At 34.7% G+C, this 18,169-nt stretch overlaps 1 protein-coding gene across 6 annotated transcripts in view; it reads left to right on the forward strand.

The window, feature by feature from the left end:
- Positions 1 to 18,169, forward strand: part of Nox (NADPH oxidase) — a 29,917-nt gene that overhangs the window by 4,060 nt on the left and 7,688 nt on the right. For 5 of the 6 annotated variants that reach the window (XM_017621026.1, XM_017621028.1, XM_017621024.1 and 2 more), the window contains exons 2-13: positions 3,212 to 4,413; positions 8,248 to 8,342; positions 8,439 to 8,468; positions 11,076 to 11,190; positions 11,385 to 11,482; positions 12,217 to 12,337; positions 12,528 to 12,678; positions 13,327 to 13,412; positions 13,477 to 13,538; positions 13,677 to 13,739; positions 13,805 to 14,037; positions 14,133 to 15,456. In XM_017621026.1, the coding sequence (XP_017476515.1) occupies positions 3,349 to 4,413; positions 8,248 to 8,342; positions 8,439 to 8,468; positions 11,076 to 11,190; positions 11,385 to 11,482; positions 12,217 to 12,337; positions 12,528 to 12,678; positions 13,327 to 13,412; positions 13,477 to 13,538; positions 13,677 to 13,739; positions 13,805 to 14,037; positions 14,133 to 15,456 (3,443 nt within the window). In that variant the 5' untranslated portion in view covers positions 3,212 to 3,348. The remainder of the gene's footprint in view (positions 1 to 3,211; positions 4,414 to 8,247; positions 8,343 to 8,438; positions 8,469 to 11,075; positions 11,191 to 11,384; positions 11,483 to 12,216; positions 12,338 to 12,527; positions 12,679 to 13,326; positions 13,413 to 13,476; positions 13,539 to 13,676; positions 13,740 to 13,804; positions 14,038 to 14,132; positions 15,457 to 18,169) is intronic. The other variant, XM_017621029.1, reaches the window with a different exon arrangement.

Raw genomic sequence — 18,169 nt, forward strand, 5'->3', positions numbered from 1 at the left:
GGATAGATATTATGTTTGAACGCTTTTTCATCCTTCAGAGCATTTTTCTCGAATCGAGCCGCTTCAAAAATTTACAGAGAGATGGTTATCGATCCCCTTCTCGCGGTTTTTTTTTCAATATTTGGAGTATGGTGAATACCTGGTCTATGTTGGATTTACTAAATCCAAAGTCACACTGATAAGGCAAAATATAACAAAGGCTATTGGTAATGCGGAGCAAAAACAATTTACAAACCAAAAAATGTTATTTTTTTGGAACTTCCGAAACGTTTATCCGACCACTAAAAATGTGTTTTATTTTAAAATCTTTTGTATACCAAATTTGTCAGGAAATGAACTTTAAAAAACCGAATAGTTCTGAAAACTTATTAAGAAGAATTTCCGGCACTAGTTCTTTACTCTAACGCTTATTTTTTTAAGCTTTTACAACGTAGTGAAAAAATTAATACGCGTTTGCAATAACTTCATAATGAGACTTTCTTCTCCTACAAAAAAAAAAAAGTTGCATAAAACGTTGTAGGTAAATGGATATTCTTGAGAAATCTACAATAAAATCTAAGTTTTTTAACTTGACTTCTTAAATTACCATGGCCATTTCAAGAAGGTTCTTCGATTAAAAAAAAAGTTTGGGAACAAATGTTGTTAGAATATTCCCTTTATACCGAAATATGTATACAATAAAATCCGCGTTTTGTTAACTTTAGTACTAAAACTGCCACAAACATTTTTTTTTAAATTAAATTTTTGCAAAACCACATTTTTTGAAACCTTGCTAAGGTATTCAGGTATCAGACGGTAGCTATCTATGACTTGTACCGCCGTATAGATGTACTGTCCGTTTGAAATCAAAAATAAGCAACTCAAATCAAAGAAATTTTACCTAATAACATTTAACGAAAGTCATTGCAAAACAACAAATGTGTGGTCACAAATAAGATTGCAGTTAAAATGAAATAAAAAAATTTTATAAACCTTAATTTGGCCACCACCAAATCGGATTTGACTGCCCACTAGTTATACAATTCGTCATTTTGTTTTCTTCTCTGTTGGCATCTATGCAAACATTAACAAATGCTTTAAACCTTGTGCGCTAATAAACTGATGCTAAAATCAATTTTTGATAAAATTACTAATTAAAAAATTGGCGCACAAAAATACGTTAAGTGAATTGGGCGTATCGTTTGTGATACAAAAGTGAAAAAAGTAAAAAATATTGTATAAATTGCAACCTACATAAAAAGTGGTGAAAAGAAATCAAAAACAAAAAATTATAATAATGTCCCAATTTGTACAGCAACGTTTTAATTTGTAGTGCTAAAATGTTTCAGTGCTTGTCTTATTACTTTTTGTTGTTGTTGTTTAATTCAAAATGTGACTAAAATTCTTTAAAGCAAAATTATATATTTATTTGCGCCAATATAATTTACCATTATTGTGTGTAGAACAAGCATGTTTTCACAAAAAGTCACGTTCGATTTTTGCTAATCTGTTCCAATGCAACAATACTTTGTTTAAAGTATCAATTACGAAATGCAGTTATTTAATACAAACTGAAATTATAAACAAAGTAGCGGAAAATTGTAACTAGAGAGTAATGCGGCAGTAAATTTAAAATATTTATGGGCAAATCCATGTCAAATCGACCAATGGTTGGAATTGACCTTTTTTTATTTGAATGAATTTCGGTTAGAAATTTTCTTTTATCATATAATGAAGTTCCGCCTAAGTTAAAAAAAAAATCGGCAATTCAAAATTTTACATTTTTACGGATTTTGCAAGTTGATTTTTTGATTTTCTAAGAAATTATTATAGTTACAAAAATTATGCTGCTCTCGTTTTAAAGGTGATATTTGGGGCTATATAAAGCACAACGTTTAAAAAAATCGAAAATCAAACAAATACAGAATGTTGAAATTTTCAAGTTGTTTTTTAAAGATATGAATTTTTGAATTTAAAAAACTTATTTAAAGTTCTAAATTTTAATTAAATGAAAATTGGTTTTAGTTTGTTGTTTTTGGCCTACTAAATAATATTAAACAATTTTTATTCAGCTTGAGGCCGCTTTTTTTTTGAAAATTATTGTGGAAAAAACAACAATAGTTTATAAATGGTAGAAATTATAACTGCTATTTCAGAAAAATTGTTTAGCAAACAAAGATTGTTAAGCTCAAAAATTTATACTAAAAAACCACCTTGAAAATTTTAGAATATTTTAAGATCAGCTGAAGGTATTGTATTAAAAAAAAAAATTGCAAAAAAGTTTTATAAGTTTTGCCTTTGGTATTTTTTTTTATTTCGAAATCCTTTAAATGTTTTTTTTTTATTTTTCGAATTTTCTTTGTATCTATATTTTTAAGTCCAAAATATCCCCTTTAAAATTGACTTTTGATAAATAATATTAAACAATTTTTATTGAGCTTGAAGCCATTTTTTTTTTTGGAAAATTATTGTGGAAAAAAACAAAAGTTTATAAATGTTAGAAATTATAACTGCAATTTCGAAAAATTGCAAAAAAAAAAATTTTAAGATCAAAAATGTAGAGTAAAAAACACCTTGAAAATTTCGGGATCTTTTCGGATCAGCTGGAGGTATTGTATAAAAAAATGACAAAACTTAGTATAAGTTTTTGCTTTTGGTATTTTTTTAATTTCGAAATCCGGTAATTTTTTTTACTTTTCAAATTTTCTTTGTATATATACTTTTTATGCCCTAAATATCGCCTTTTAAACGAGATATACAAAAAATAAACTTGCAAAATCGCAGAAATCTCGAAATATCGAATTTTGCATGACTTTCGAAAAATTATTTTTAATTTTTTTTCTTTAGACAGAACATCGTTTTATAATAAAAGAAAAGTTCTGACCAAAATTCATCCATATCAAAAACGGTCGATTGGACGAGCTCATGTTTGTTTGGATTTCAAAGGATAATATTGAATTTCGAAGGAAATGTGTGCATGGAACAACTAATTTTTATCTGTTTGTGATTTCAAACCAACAGCGTAAATACCAAGATTGAAAATCAGTGTTTTAATTTGTTTCGTTAAGTGCTGCGTATAATTTTAACACTTTCCTAGAATTAAATCGCTAATGAAATGACTTAACCTAAAAATTCATAATACAGTGAATTTTTAAATTACTCTCAAAAAGTGCTTAAGTTCTCGAACAAAGTATGCAATAAAGAAAGTGCTAAAAAACCCCTCATTTTACAGCTCACCAACTAGCTCCATGCCAGTGTAAAGTTTACAGTATTATGCATTTTTCCCGCAAACTCAACCCCAACTGCACGCCTATTAACTTATAAATGCTTCAAAAGTGAAATCGAAATAAATTTTTCAATCTCAAAAAAATGGAGCCCAATCTCAAGAATCACTCTGCCAATGACTATCCGCGCGGCTCTGTGTCGTCCATCAAATCGTTGGAGGTGCCGCCCACACCTACGCGGTCACCTAAGAAGGTTTCCTTTTCGGATGACTTGCCGTACAATGAAACACCGGCCGAGGTGCCGAGCATTACCACCAACCATACAAGCGACAGCACGGATGGCAATAGCCATAACAACAGCAAAATATCATCAACGCCAACAGTTGTTACCGAGGAGGAGCTAACGGCCGTAAATCACGTCTTGCTGCAGGCGGCGCAATACCTTGAAAAATTACACGGCGCTCGCGAACAGACGCCAGAAGAACCTCGTAGCCAGCAGCAACCGAGCCACAGCGAAATCAGCACAAACAGCGGGCCAATAAATCTAAAGCAGCCACCACTGAAGCGCGCCGAAAGAGGTACTACGAGTACAATACTGTCAAATGGCACAGCGAAAGAAATAAATATTAGCGATGAAATTGATAAGGTGCAAGAAGTGTATAAATTGCCGAACATAAACACAACCACTTCAATAGCAACAAAAACAATAGCCGATGCAGTAACTAGCAATGCAAACGTATCACCTGCTGTGCTTGAATCAGACAACAACGACGAGCAATCGAAAACAACATCAATGGCACAACCAAAACAACAACAAAAGCAACCACACCAAAATCAACTAACCAAATCACAGTCATTGGTATCTTCGAATTTCGCACAGCCACAACCACAGCCACAGCCACAGCCACAGCCAAAGCCACAGCGACAGCCCAGTGTGACTGCAGAGCAAACAACATTTACCACCTCCCTCAGCAATGTGCATCTCGCGGAACCTACTACCTCGGCACAAATGCAAGAGATAAGCGAAGAGCAATCGCATGTGGCCAGATACATTGACCGCTACAACCTCAATTTAGATAAGAATTTTAGTGCCATGGAAGTGGAGGCGAGACGTGAAAAACTACGCTGGCTACTCATATCCGAGTGTAGTGCACTGCTAGCTGAGGGCAAACATACGCGCGAGGCATTCCGGAAATCGGTGCTGGAGACGGTGAGTATTGTATTTTGATTTGATGTTGGCGGAAAAAAAAAATGTTTGTTTGTGTTTTTTTTTTGTTGAAAACATTCTGTTTAGGGTCATAAATTTAGAGCTTCTCCAAATGAATTTTATGCATTTTGCGTCAGCTCGAATTCAAATTTTGTAGCTTGACGTACACACACACACATATGTATTTACCTTTCCACGTGCAAATTATTCATACATACATACATATGTACATACATATGTACATAGCTGCAAAATTAAAAATGCAAATATTCAAAACGAAATGTGTCACAAAACGGCGCTGGCAAAAGTCGCAAAGTGTGTAATGAAAGGGATTCCAACAAAAAAAAAAAAAAAGCCGGTTAATAAGGTAATCTTTACGGGTTATGTTAATCGGCGGCTGCATACTCTAAAACAGGTTTCTCCGTCTTTTTATGGTTTTCATGGATTTTTCATTTTTGGTCAATAATCAATACAAGAGCAACGCTATTAGCAAGCAAAGCATTTAAAAACAGCACATAAATATTTTTTTTAGAATAAATGGAGGAAGATAACTCGAACTCCAATTCAAACTAGTTTTTTCTTTTACAAGGAATGGTTAATATTCAAAACCATTACAACAATAGGGCTGTACAGAATGTTGTGAAAATGCTGTGGGATTTGCAGTTGGAATTGCATTTGCAAATTTTATGCTTGCTGCCATGGCAACCGTGTACATTTTATTGATGTTGCTCTTAAGCTAAATCACAGCCAGGCTCGATCCATTGCACCGTCGAGGTTAAAATGTTATAAAAATTTTAAACTTTTATAAAAATTTAAAAAACATGTCAACGAAGGGGTGTACTATCCTAATGACCTGCAGTGCATAAGTTAATAATATTTTTAGAAAAATTTTTGGTATACAGTTTTATAGCCCATTAAATTTTAGTGTAACAAAGTGCAAGTTTCAAGTGGCTACAAGACACGGTTAATTTTTGACAGTTTTTTCCGTACAAAAAGTATTAAAGTATTCTAAAATGAAATAAACTGTGCACACTTTGATTCTTTTACGAAATTTCGGGAGAAAATCGGTGAAACAATGAAAATAATGCTGCTATGTGAAGAATTTCTTGCCAAATTTTTTCAGAATTTTCTTTATTTTTCGTACAGAATATTTTTACGAGTTCGTGTCAACTACTTCATATAATTTTCTTTAAAGATTCGTTAAAAAATCGTTAAAGAAATGAGATATTCCTAAAGATTTAGTTAATCGGAAAATTTGGTTTGCGGGGTTGTTGTAAAATTTTGTTAATTTTTTCTTATTTTTGTACAAAGTTGGACTTATATGGCTTTTGTTAGGTAATGAGCTGTGTTTTTAACCGACTTCCAAAAACGGAGGAGGTTATCAGTTCGTCGGAATATTTTTTTTGTTTTTATGTATGTTACCGCATAACTTTGGACCACGTCAACCGATTTCGATAATTCTTTTTGCATCGGAAAGGTAGTGTCTCAAAGGTTAAGTTCCGTTCAAGGGATCATGAGATATATATATATATTTTTATAGTTTTACAACCGGAAAATAGTTTCATCAATTGCTTAGTGAATACCTTCACGATTTTTATTATATTCGGCTATTAAATATTATGCGCTGCGTATTGACATATGTAAATATTATAAAAATAAACATGCATTTTTTTTGCTGTAATTAGCATATAAGTACTACATAGTATGTTGGTAGTTACGTAAATAAAAATGCAAATGCTAAGAATTCTTTCAAACTGCAATGGCAAATATAAGTGCCACATACACACACATATGCTTAACTGGCAAACGAATTTCATAAAGCTTTTTATGAGAGATGCTTAAATAAAATATAATAAAAAGAATATGCTACAGGGCTAGTTGAATATACATATGTATGTATGTATCTATTGGTAAATTATTGCTAACTTTCAATCTTACTATTGAATTATTAATGAAAGCGAATAAGTCAATTCTCAAAACTGTCTTGCATTGAAATATGTATGTGCATACAATTAGCTAAGTGAATAGGAAAATGGCTATGGACATAATCTTCTGAAATTGCTTATCTCCTGCAATTTAGCGCAAATAGTTTTAATATTTAATATCCGCAGCCAATCAAAGCGAAAATGTAAATTCAGATCAGATATAATAGTCAACAGTCGTTGCTTGAGCTAATCAGTTTTTTTGTTAGAGTGTCAGGTCTGTTGCTCAATTTGGCGAATACCCCACGCTATGCAGGGATACGAGTTAAAAGGTTCTGCATGTTTCCCTATAAGTACGGTGACTATATTTGTAGCCGACGAATACGGGACAAAAAATAGTTTTGCTAATTCTTTTCACAAAAGCTGGATGAGCACCTCTTGCAAATACAGGACAGATGCCGACCTAATTTACTTTGGAAAAAATCGGAATAGTGACTCCTTTAAGGGCTGGTAGAACAAAGCTGTCCAACTCGCTCCCTCAGAGAAGTGTTATTTACGCGCTTTCCTAAATCGCGCGGACCTAAATCAATACCAATTTCAGGGAATTTTTTCTTTAAAACACTTCATTCTAAAGTCCGATACATGGATGAAAAGATAATTTAAGTACTGTATTCTTTCTCAGATCCTTTTACCCTAGAGTGCCTCATTAACCTACCAAGTTCAAATAACTCAATTTCTTCCCAATTAAATACAATTTTCTTGTTCATAAAATTAAACATTTGAGTAAGCGATGCATTTTTTTCCTTGAAAGTGTAAAAATAAATTAATAATTAGAAAATATTACAGTGACTTCAGATTTCGCTTTCAACCGGACTAAATAGTGATGTTGCTAAATAACTCATACGCCATGGCATATAAACAATATATGTACATATGTACGTTGTCCCTCGCGCGCCCGCACTTACGTAAATAACGTTTTTGACATTTTTCATATGATGTGACCATCAGATTGGGCTGACTGTAGATATTTCATCTATTCATAATACTAGGGCAGCCCATCTGAAGTATGCATGTTGACTTATACTTGCAACAATTTACTTTCAACATGGGCTGGCACTACTTGTAAGACCATCAGAATTGGCAGGAAACCTTGAATTCATTTTCTAGATACCGTAAATAAAATTCTATCAGTTCGAAAACGCCCTATATCAAAACACTTTTCAAGAACGGAATTGGGCGTTTTTGAACCGAATTCTGAGATAGGGCGTTCTTCAACCAAATTCTGAGATAGGATGTTTTTCAATCAAATTCTGAAATAAAGCGTTCTTGAAAAGTTTTTTGAGATAGGGCGTTTTCGAACTGATAGAATTTTATTTACGGTATCTAGATCCGTATCTATCCGAGATAGGTCGATCTTCCACTCAGCAGTCGATTTCAAGTCATCTGAAATATGTTAAGTAATCGGTTTTTATTAACATCTGTAATAGCCAAAAACGCTTAATCAGCAAACCAGCCTCGATTTCGATCTCGATTTTTAACCGACTTCAAAAAAAAATGTTATCAATTTGTCGGAATATTTTGTTTAGTGTATGTTACCGCATAACTTTGGACCACGTCAGCCGATATTGATAATTCGTTATCTATCGGATTGGTAGTAGTGTCTCTGAGGTGGTCCCATACGAATTTGGTTTAAATTCGATCATTGGAACATGAAGAAATTAACGACAATCTTAATTTTTTTTATATGAGAATTGAAGTCGGTTTGGTTTTTTGCTTAAAAATTACTTGTTACTTATTCAAAAATGGTATTTTTATTCTAATGCACCTTCTACCTCTGGCCAATCTGTAGTTTTATTATACTGTTCTTTGTACAATTAACTAATTATGATTATTTGTATTTATTTTCTCGTTAAAGGAATTTCAGCAAAAGCTTTTTCATCTCTTCGATCTGGACGGAAATGGTTATTTGTTGCAAGATCGCTGGATTGAACATCTCAAGGGCCGTTTAACGTAAGTATTTTTCTCTCCGTTTGTTTTGTTTTTTTGGCATTCTCTTGTATTCATTCGTATTTGATCAATAAATTGGAAATTAATTTTTTCATGCAGTCCTTTGCATACATCATACACAGATCCTTGGTAAATATACACGAGTTTACTCCAATGTCACATTTCTTGTACAATAGTTGTTGTGTTAATTTACATACATATGTTTGTTGTCACACTTTAAGAAGCACGTAAATGCTGTTGCAAAAACAATTAAACGCCAAAGGCACTACCGCATACAAAAATACCCAGTAGCAAATTGAACAATCTTCGGAGCAGGCGGGACTTGTACCAACTACTTCTCAGCTTAGTTATAGCCGACTTATAGCTTAATGCCCGCTGTCACATAAACAACTGCGCAAAGTATGCCAAATGTCATGTTTGCTCTAATTTTTATTTTATTTGCATGTGTATTTTCAAAATTCGTGTATATCTAGATGTAAGTTAACATGAACTTTGTTGAATTTAGTTTTCTGCTTTGTAAACAGTAGCCAACTTATGAAGCGCTTTTTTTTGTACTACATTCATAAAAAATGCAGTACAAGACTAGTTCTTTGATTTGGCCGTACAAGATTCGACTGCAGGGTATTTGTGATGCATGTTTACTTACATACATACATACATACATACATACAGAGTATATACGTTGTTTGCTACTTCTGTTTTCGGCGCTCTTGCGCAGCAACAAAACTGTGTGCAACACGGCTTCCACCTAAATACTGTGCGCTTTGCGAACACAAATTCCTGTGACATGTAGTACATGCGCCACAGGCATCTCGATCTCACTCAATGGATACCTATGTATGTACATATTTATGCTGCTGGCTACATGCTACACCTTGATGTCGCTTTTTGATAAATTGCCTTTGCAGGCTTTCATTTGCATAAATCTATGTATTATCAGCTTATTGTCATTATTATTCAAAAGAGGTACATATAATCGTCAATAAAATTCTAATTCAATCCATCTTGAGAATTATATGTACATATGTATGTAAGTGGAGTTTTAAATTAATTAAAAAAATTTCATTTTATTAGAACACCTTTTACTTCCCATTATTTTTGGAAATTTTTTTATGGAAGGTGTTCCTCGATTTCTCCATGCAAAAAAGTTAAAAAAATCAACAGTTAGTCCCAGTTACTTCAAACTTGTACTAAAATTTAATGAGCTAGAAAACTGCATACTCAAAAAAAAATTCTAAAACATCTGATTAAAAAGTTTACAATTTTGAGAACATTTGTTAAAATTCCTCAAATTTTTATAAATGTTCTATAAAGTTTGAAATTTTGATTTACCCCCCTCGCCCGTCGACAGGCAATGGCAAACCTCCGGGTGTATTTATGCCATGAAAGACAGCTTCTCATTAAAATACAATCGCCGTTCGAGGAGAAGCTCGGCCAAACACTAACATATATGTAAGCGCCAATCTGTTATTATTATTATTAAGCTATATTTTTATAAAAAAAATATAAAATTTTTTAAACAAAGAAGAGTAGCCAAACTTGCTTTGCTTGGTAGAAAGTAGGGTCGGATTTTTTAATATCCGGATATTCGAATATCTAATTAAAAAATTAACGGATATTAGCCGGATATCCGGATAACAAAAATGTATTAACCGGATATCTGAATATGCGGATAGTCCCATCCCTAGTAAAAGGACCCCATGTATGTATAAAACCTCTAAAAACTAGCTATGCACGTGTGCAACATTTTACCAATAAATGGTTTAAAAACACTTTTCCTAAAAAATGCTAGAGTTTTTCCTAAAAAATTTATGTGTTTAAAATGGAGTATAGATGTCAAGTAAACTTGGGACAACATGAAAAATATGCGAAAATCAAAAAAAAAAAATAAAAATTGGAAAATAAATTCAAATTCATATACCGTCGGCCCCGTGCGGATAATCGAGTAGCGTTGTATTACCAAAAAACTAAAACCTTATAAACTGCTAGAAAAAGATTTCACAAAAAATGTAAATGACAAGAAATTAAACATTAAAAATATATTTTTCAAAAAATTCGCTTAAATTATAAAAATGTCCCTTACAACAAAAATCTTAAAAAATGATCTAATAACTTTTCATTTTTGTATCTGGGTCCTACGAAAGGAACTTCTGTATATATACAGCAAACGCCTCGGAAGCTTTCAAAAACAAATGGCATGGCATCAAAATCCAAGCCCTGATAATTGCAAACCAAATATATCATTATTTTTATAGCGCACAATTTTATTCGATGCAGTCCTCAGTAGAATATTCTGCACAATTTAGTTACGCCTACCATATTTTCATTGTTTTTTTTTTAAGTGTTTCTTCAAATCCACCACTGAGTCTAATTTCGATCGAAGAACAAAATATTTTCTGTCGCACCTAGGGGTCATTTTAAATTTTTTCTTCATATATGCGGCATTAACAGTCGAATCTTAAAGCAGGGCCGGGCCCCGGGTAAAATGTCATCGTCGGGCCTCTTGAATTGAAGTCTTTTTTTTTATTAAATCCTATTAATTTTACTACCCACGTATATGCCTACAGAATTCTTATTTTAGTTCAACACGTAACTTACTAACCACAATTTGAGTAAAAACAATAAATTAAGTGCATGTTTTTGTGCAAATGTCTTGTAAACATTTAAATATTCATCTGGTGCAAACACCTAACTACAAACATACAGTAATACAATTTTTTTTACTCTTATTTACAGCGATGATAGACAAATGGATTTCGCCGAACAGCTTGAATCGGTGGCCTATGTTATTTGTGGCGAAAATAGTAAAATTACCCCAAAAAACTTTACGGAAATTTGGCAAGCGCGAGGTGTAAGTAAATCGGGCATTGTCGATGTTTAGACACAAACAAACATATGTATGTGTATACAAAGTGCACATACATACATACATACATATCTATTTAAATAACACATAAACTACGCACATCTGTTCACAAAAAAAAAAAAAAAAAAAAAAACAATATAAACAAAATTATAAAATCCTCTTGCATCTCTCACACACAGATTTTAGATAAATTATATCGCCTGATCGATGTCGATGGCACGAATTTAATATCCACAAATCAAGTAATGGAATTCATTTCACACCTGACCAATACGCGGTAAGTATCCCACGATCGCTCCATGGTGCAGGCAGACAGACCCATTTCCCCATTGCAAGCAAAAGCATACTTACATACATACATATGTACATATTTAACACAGCATTTGCCAATGTGTAACTTGTATTGATGCCATTAAATTTAATGTACGAGTACGTTATTTGCGCTGAACGCTTACAAATTGCAAACAAATCGATTAACACGGCAGAGTAGTCCGTAAGCAACGATCGTGCGATCGTGCGATCGTCCGCTGCCAAAGCGCTCAGAAACATACGAGGTTGTTTGTATAGGAAACCTACACCTCACATTACCATAAAACATACCCGGCAATATTCTCACATGAACGCGGTGGGTACTTGTACACACATCCGACCCAACTACATACATACATACTACAGCATCGTAGGCCGTAAAGTGCAGTGAGCACACGACGCGACGCGCTGCTCCATTAATCAGTCAGCGTCCAATACTTGCAATCTTTAATTAATCTATAATTTATTGCGCAAACTCAACTAGCCGAAAATGTTTTCTTCACCTGCATTCGATGCATTCGGCACTCATCCGTCTAACTTACTATGTACTATTTACATAAATACATACATACGTATATGTATGTATGTATATCGGTCTGTCTGCCTGCCCCATAAACGTTTGTAGTACATACTATGTTTGCGATGGCGGACGTTGCATGCCACATTCACTTCCCATAATGCTTCTTAACTTTCATTCCTCAGGCCACGCACCGGTTTTGATAAGAGCTCGCTGGCTCGTCTGGAACAACTCTTTCGCAGCACTGTGGGCAATGAGCAGGAAATACGCCGTGAAGAGTTTCAGAAAATTGTTACATCGAAAAATGTGAGAGATTGGCAACAACATCCATTGGCTCGTTTTAATTTTGTTTGCTGCAATTTAACTTTTTTCTGTCGCATTTTTTTATTTTTTTATTTTTTTTTCTTTTTTGTCTCTTTTTTTTCTTTTGTTTTGACTTGGACCGTGTGAATGACTGGTTCGGTCGTTGGTTGTACATGAATATTACTGAATGCAGCCATTTTTTACGGAGCGTGTATTTCAAATATTCGACAAGGATAATTCTGGCTCGATATCATTGCAAGAATTCATTGATGCCATTCATCAATTCTCCGGCCAGTCGGCGGATGATAAAATACGTTTTCTTTTCAAGGTTTACGACATCGATGGTGAGTTTATATGCGCTATTTGTGTTTATACATATGTATGTACCTACAAATAATCTGATAGTATGTACATTAGGGCGGGTCAATTTATATGGGAGATTTTTTCGACTATGCGCGTATACCAAATACGAATTCTACGTGTAGTTCTGAGAAAATTGGCCGAAGTTTGCCAAATTGCCAAAGTAGGGGTCTTAGTTAGTGTCGTAAAGAAGTGCTTAAATTTTGTCTAAAACCATGCTGAAGGGCGTTTTTTGTTAAGCGCAATCCATTTATGCACTTATCTTTTTCTTCCACCAAAAGGCGCAGTAGTGAACATTTTCACATTTTCTTCGAAGCCTATTTTCGCGATTTGATTTTAGGCCCATGGTTTCTTCGGCAAATTTGTTTAGAATTACACGTAGAATAATCTTATGTTAAATTCGCATAGTCAAAAAAATTAAATTAACCCGAGCTAATGTACATATCGTCACATTAATTCACAATCGTCCTGACCAACAATTTTTTCGAAACTGCGCTTTTCACACATTTTGGTAGGATATATTAATATCTATTGTACTTATATACCATTTTGAATTTTTGTTACTGTTTCTGGTCCTCAATTCAGTAAAGATACATACTTTATTTTGTTAATTCCTTTTGTTCTATCCAAAGGTGATGGCTTGATTCAGCACAAGGAGTTGCACGATGTGATACGCGCCTGCATGGAAGAAAATGGCATGGAATTCTCGGAAGAACAGGTAAGCACTCCGTTCCAATTTCACAGTTGTCATCTATAATTCAATCGAAAATTCCCGCACATAGATCGAAGACCTTACAACCGCCATGTTTGAAGACGCAGACCCATATAATCGTGGTGAAATCACATATGANTACAGGTAAGCACTCCGTTCCAATTTCACAGTTGTCATCTATAATTCAATCGAAAATTCCCGCACATAGATCGAAGACCTAACAACCGCCATGTTTGAAGACGCAGACCCATATAATCGTGGTGAAATCACATATGAAGCATTGAAGAACCAGATAAGCAAACACGGCGGCTTATTAGAGAATCTCAGTATAACGTAATATGAAACATTTTTAAATCCTTTTATTTTATATTAAAAGTCGCATACATACATATGTGCAGCATAGATCGCTGGTTAGTGCCGATAACACAGGAAGCACCCAAACGAAAATCCACATGCCCACAATGTCCACGTACAGGGGTGCCACACCAACTCACATTGGCCTACATGAAAAATAATCAGGCATTCGTTTCGTATCTCTATATCTACATCGCCATTAATATGTGCCTATTTATTTCACGTGCGATACAATATCGAGCGAGCAATGGATTTGTTATTGTTGCACGTGCATGCGGTAAATACAAAGAAACATTTAAGAAAAACGTATTTAATTAAAACCATACATATATATATATATATTGAAGACCGCGATGATTTTCTTCTTTTCAGGACAATGTTTGAATTTCAACTGTGCTTGGATATTGGTGCTAATGTTGCGGCATTCTCTAACATACCTACGCTCTCAGGGTCTGTCGTCGTATCTACCGCTGGATAACCACATCTACCTTCATAAGCTTACCGGCATCGTGGTGTCAATACTTAGCCTCCTACACACCATAGCGCATCTTTTTAATTTCTCCATTATTGTTGTGAATGATCCGAAAATCAATGCCGGTCACTATACAATCGGCGAATGGCTATTAACCGATCGCCCAGGACTATTCGGTCTTATTCCGGGTTGCGCCAATCCCACTGGCTTGGCGCTACTTATCATCCTGCTAATCATGTTCATTTGCTCGCTGCCATTTGTGAGGCGCAAGGGCTCCTTCGAAGTCTTCTATTGGACTCATCTATTGTATATACCATTTTGGATTTTGCTATTGTTTCATGGTCCCAACTTTTGGAAGTGGTTCTTGGTACCAGGATTGGTATACATAGTTGAGCGTATATTACGTTTTGTTTGGATGAAAAGTGAACATGGAAAAACGTACATTAGCTCAGGTCTGCTTTTGCCATCAAAAGTCATACATTTGGTCATCAAGCGTCCATTCAATTTCAACTTCCGTCCTGGTGATTATGTTTTCGTTAACATACCAGCTATTGCCAATTATGAGTGGCACCCTTTCACCATTAGTTCGGCACCAGAACAGGAGGATTACATGTGGCTGCACATACGCACTGTGGGCGAATGGACTAATCGGTTATATCAGTATTTCGAAAAAGAGCAACAAAAATTGCAGAACGTTGAGATAATACAAAATCGACATGCCATCCCCACCGAACTGGTGCTTCGAGTTGATAGAAGTGAAGGAAAAACATCGCCAACGCCACAAATTGATTTCCTAGCGCAAAATCTTGCACGCTTGCAAAATAAACCGAGTGGACACGATTCAGCCGGGTTGTTGAATAAGGGCATAAATCAACTACAAAATGTGCCTTTGAAACCTGCGCGACATATACCAGTACCATCGAAATTGGCCACTGAAAACACGATAGTGCACGAAGACAACGAACCGTCTTCAACGAAATCCACAGATCGGATACGCAGTATTAAGAAGACCTTGCAGCGCACTTTCTCCCGAAAGGATGTGCCTACCAAAAATGGCGCTAATGGTCACTGGAATGAAGGTTTCGTAAGCGATTTTGCGGATTCGGGGAAGCAGCCATTAGACAAACGGTTGCAGAAGCTAAATTCGCGTAAACCGCCGCTCGAGAAGAGCATCTCACTGCCAGATATTGCAGTCAAGACAAAAAAGAAGGAACGTCTCAAAGCGTAAGTTGCGTGAAATGAATTAACACCATCGTTACGGTTAATTTTCAATGGTGGCGTAAGATGGTTAACATAATCGATAATTTTGTGGAACCTTACATAGATCTGATATAAGTATCTTAGGTTAAGTTAGGTTAGGTTGAAGTGGTTGCCAGTGACCCCATTAGCATACCTAGGCCCGTAAATTGTGGGTCCGTTGTGATACCACGCGGATCGTGATAGCCCCCATACTTAAACCATCGTGTGGAGTCTGCGAAACCTAAAAAGTTGCCGAATGCCTACTTCGGCTATGTCTGAGCCCATGAACTTCCATTGTTATTTTACAGAGCGTGGGGCTGTAGCACAACAAGTGGCCTAAGGTTTTTGGCTATTCTTCATTTCTACAGCTCCTGCAGAATTCGTTATGGCTGTGGCTAAGTCAACTCTGCCCAGCATGGAAAGACCTTTCGATTAGTATCTTAGTATCGGCCTTCTGACCTCTGTGTCAATCGGTCAATGCTTAGCCAGAACTACCCTTCCAAATTGAGCGTACGGCTCTTTTTTGTTAATATTCGCCATGTTTTACACGCTAAACATATTTTGTTAATTTTGTATTATAATATGGCTTATATTTTAGCAAACTCCAAACAAACTGTGTACAAAAATTAAGAAAAATCTGCAAAGTTTCAGCAAAATCACGAACTTTTTAATACGAATTTCTAAAAGTAATTCAGGCATGCAGTTTTAAAGCCCATAAAATTTGAGTATAATTATGTGCAAATTTTAAATCTCTATAAATCGCGTTAATTTTTGAGATTTTTTTTTTGCTGACTGTCCTACGCATTTTTTTCCATATAAAAAATTTTCAGATTTTTTTTTTAAATCATTAATTTATTTTTTTTTAATTAATTCATTTTAGAAATTCGTGTTAAAAAGGTTCGCGATTTTGCTGAAACTTTGCAGATTTTTCTTAATTTTTGTCGGGGGGTGCAATAAGGCCATACGCAATAAAGCCATATTGGAAATAAAGCCATATTTTTTTGGTAATAAGGCCATAAATTCGATATGGCTTTATTTCTAATTACAATTGGTAATTAAGCCATATGGCTTTATTTCGCTTTCAAATTTTTATGTTTCTTTTATTTGAACAATGGGAAAAGTTCGCAACAAAACTACTAAACCGCCTTGAACTAAAACGTCACCTTAAACATGCAATTACTCCCTTTCGCGTCCAGCCGCGCCGCGCTCCGCATTTCACACGCGGCGCGGTGCGGGGAGCCAGCAAATGTGCACCCGCCAGGTTATGCACTCGCAAAATTAAAACTTACCTAAGTACATATATTTATTTTTCAATATCCAATAAATCCGGAAATATTAAATAATGATTTATTTCATTTTATTAGAAATAATTTGTATAAATTTAAATAATTCAGTATCAGTTTCAAGAGTGTGTCCAAGGCGAATTTAATAATGAATTACAACAAACACATCATCACGTAATGTTCAGATAAAATTCAGATTCGCCGTTAACACCGCCTTGAGAGTGTCATTTCAGAATATGGCTTTATTTCTCATTTACAAAATTTTTTGTATCGCTTTATTTCTCTTTCTGATTGGAAATAAAGCCATATGGCTTTATTGCCGTATGGCTTTATTGCGTATGGCCTTATTGCACCACACCTTTTTGTCATATTTAAAACAAAATTAACAAAAATATTTTAGCATATAAAACATTGGGAATATTAACAAAAAAGAGCCATACGCTCAATTTTGGGAGTAACAGTATGTACCTATGAGGAGAGGACAGGCGCGAAAGTTCTCAAGATGAACAGAATGAGAACGAAACTTTCGGGAACGTTTCCAATGAGAGCAAATTAAGAACGAAAGTATCGAGAACGTTTTCAAGGAGGATCAAATAAGAACAAAAGTTTGGGGAACATTCTGCTAGAGAACAAAAGTTTTGAGAACTTAACGTTCAGAATGAGAGGGGCGTCTACGTGTTGGGATAATAAATCATTTCAGTGAGAACCACGATTGTGAATTCTAAGCGAAAGAAAGCTGGATCATTTCAACTTGCAGATCATTTATCCACTTATGGAACAATTTTTCAATTTCTGTGCCCGAAAAGTTTGTATCTTAAGTCTTTTGTTTGGCCTTATTTGCATAGTTATCTTTCAGTTCTTTTTTGATTAATTTTAATATTCATTTCAAACTAATGGAACGCTACGAGAAAACTTTTGTTCTCGCTTTCATTTTTAGCGAATAGTTCAGAGAAGATTTGTTCCCCTTTCGTTTCCGGAAACTTTTGTTCCCATTTGGGTCTTTTAGAAATGCTCCCCAAAGTATTATTCGCCATTTGTTGTCTTTGGGAACATTCCACAGGGTTTTGTTCGTATATAATTCCCATTGAGAACGTTCTCGACAGTTTTGTTCGCATTTCGGTTTTGGATTAGAAGCGTTCTTGGGAACAAAACCACGAGAATGACATTTAGTTTCGATCAAACCATTTGTTCTCGGTCCCTGTAAGAGTATGAGAAGTGATGAAAAACCAACAACAATTAAGTTTTTTGTTCAAATTTAATAAAAAAAAAGTTCTACTATTTATGGAAATTTTCATGTCAACCGAATTATGACTGCGATTAAAATTTGGTTTCTAAATTTCTCTCTTTATTCCGCCGATAAAATTCCCCAACATTTTTATGCAGATCTTTTAAGCTTAAATATAAGGTGATGCACC

The sequence above is a fragment of the Rhagoletis zephyria genome, unplaced genomic scaffold (assembly GCF_001687245.7).
Source record: "Rhagoletis zephyria isolate East Lansing unplaced genomic scaffold, Rhagoletis_zephyria_1.1 Rzeph_scaffold_02322, whole genome shotgun sequence".
Lineage (NCBI taxonomy): Eukaryota > Metazoa > Arthropoda > Insecta > Diptera > Tephritidae > Rhagoletis > Rhagoletis zephyria.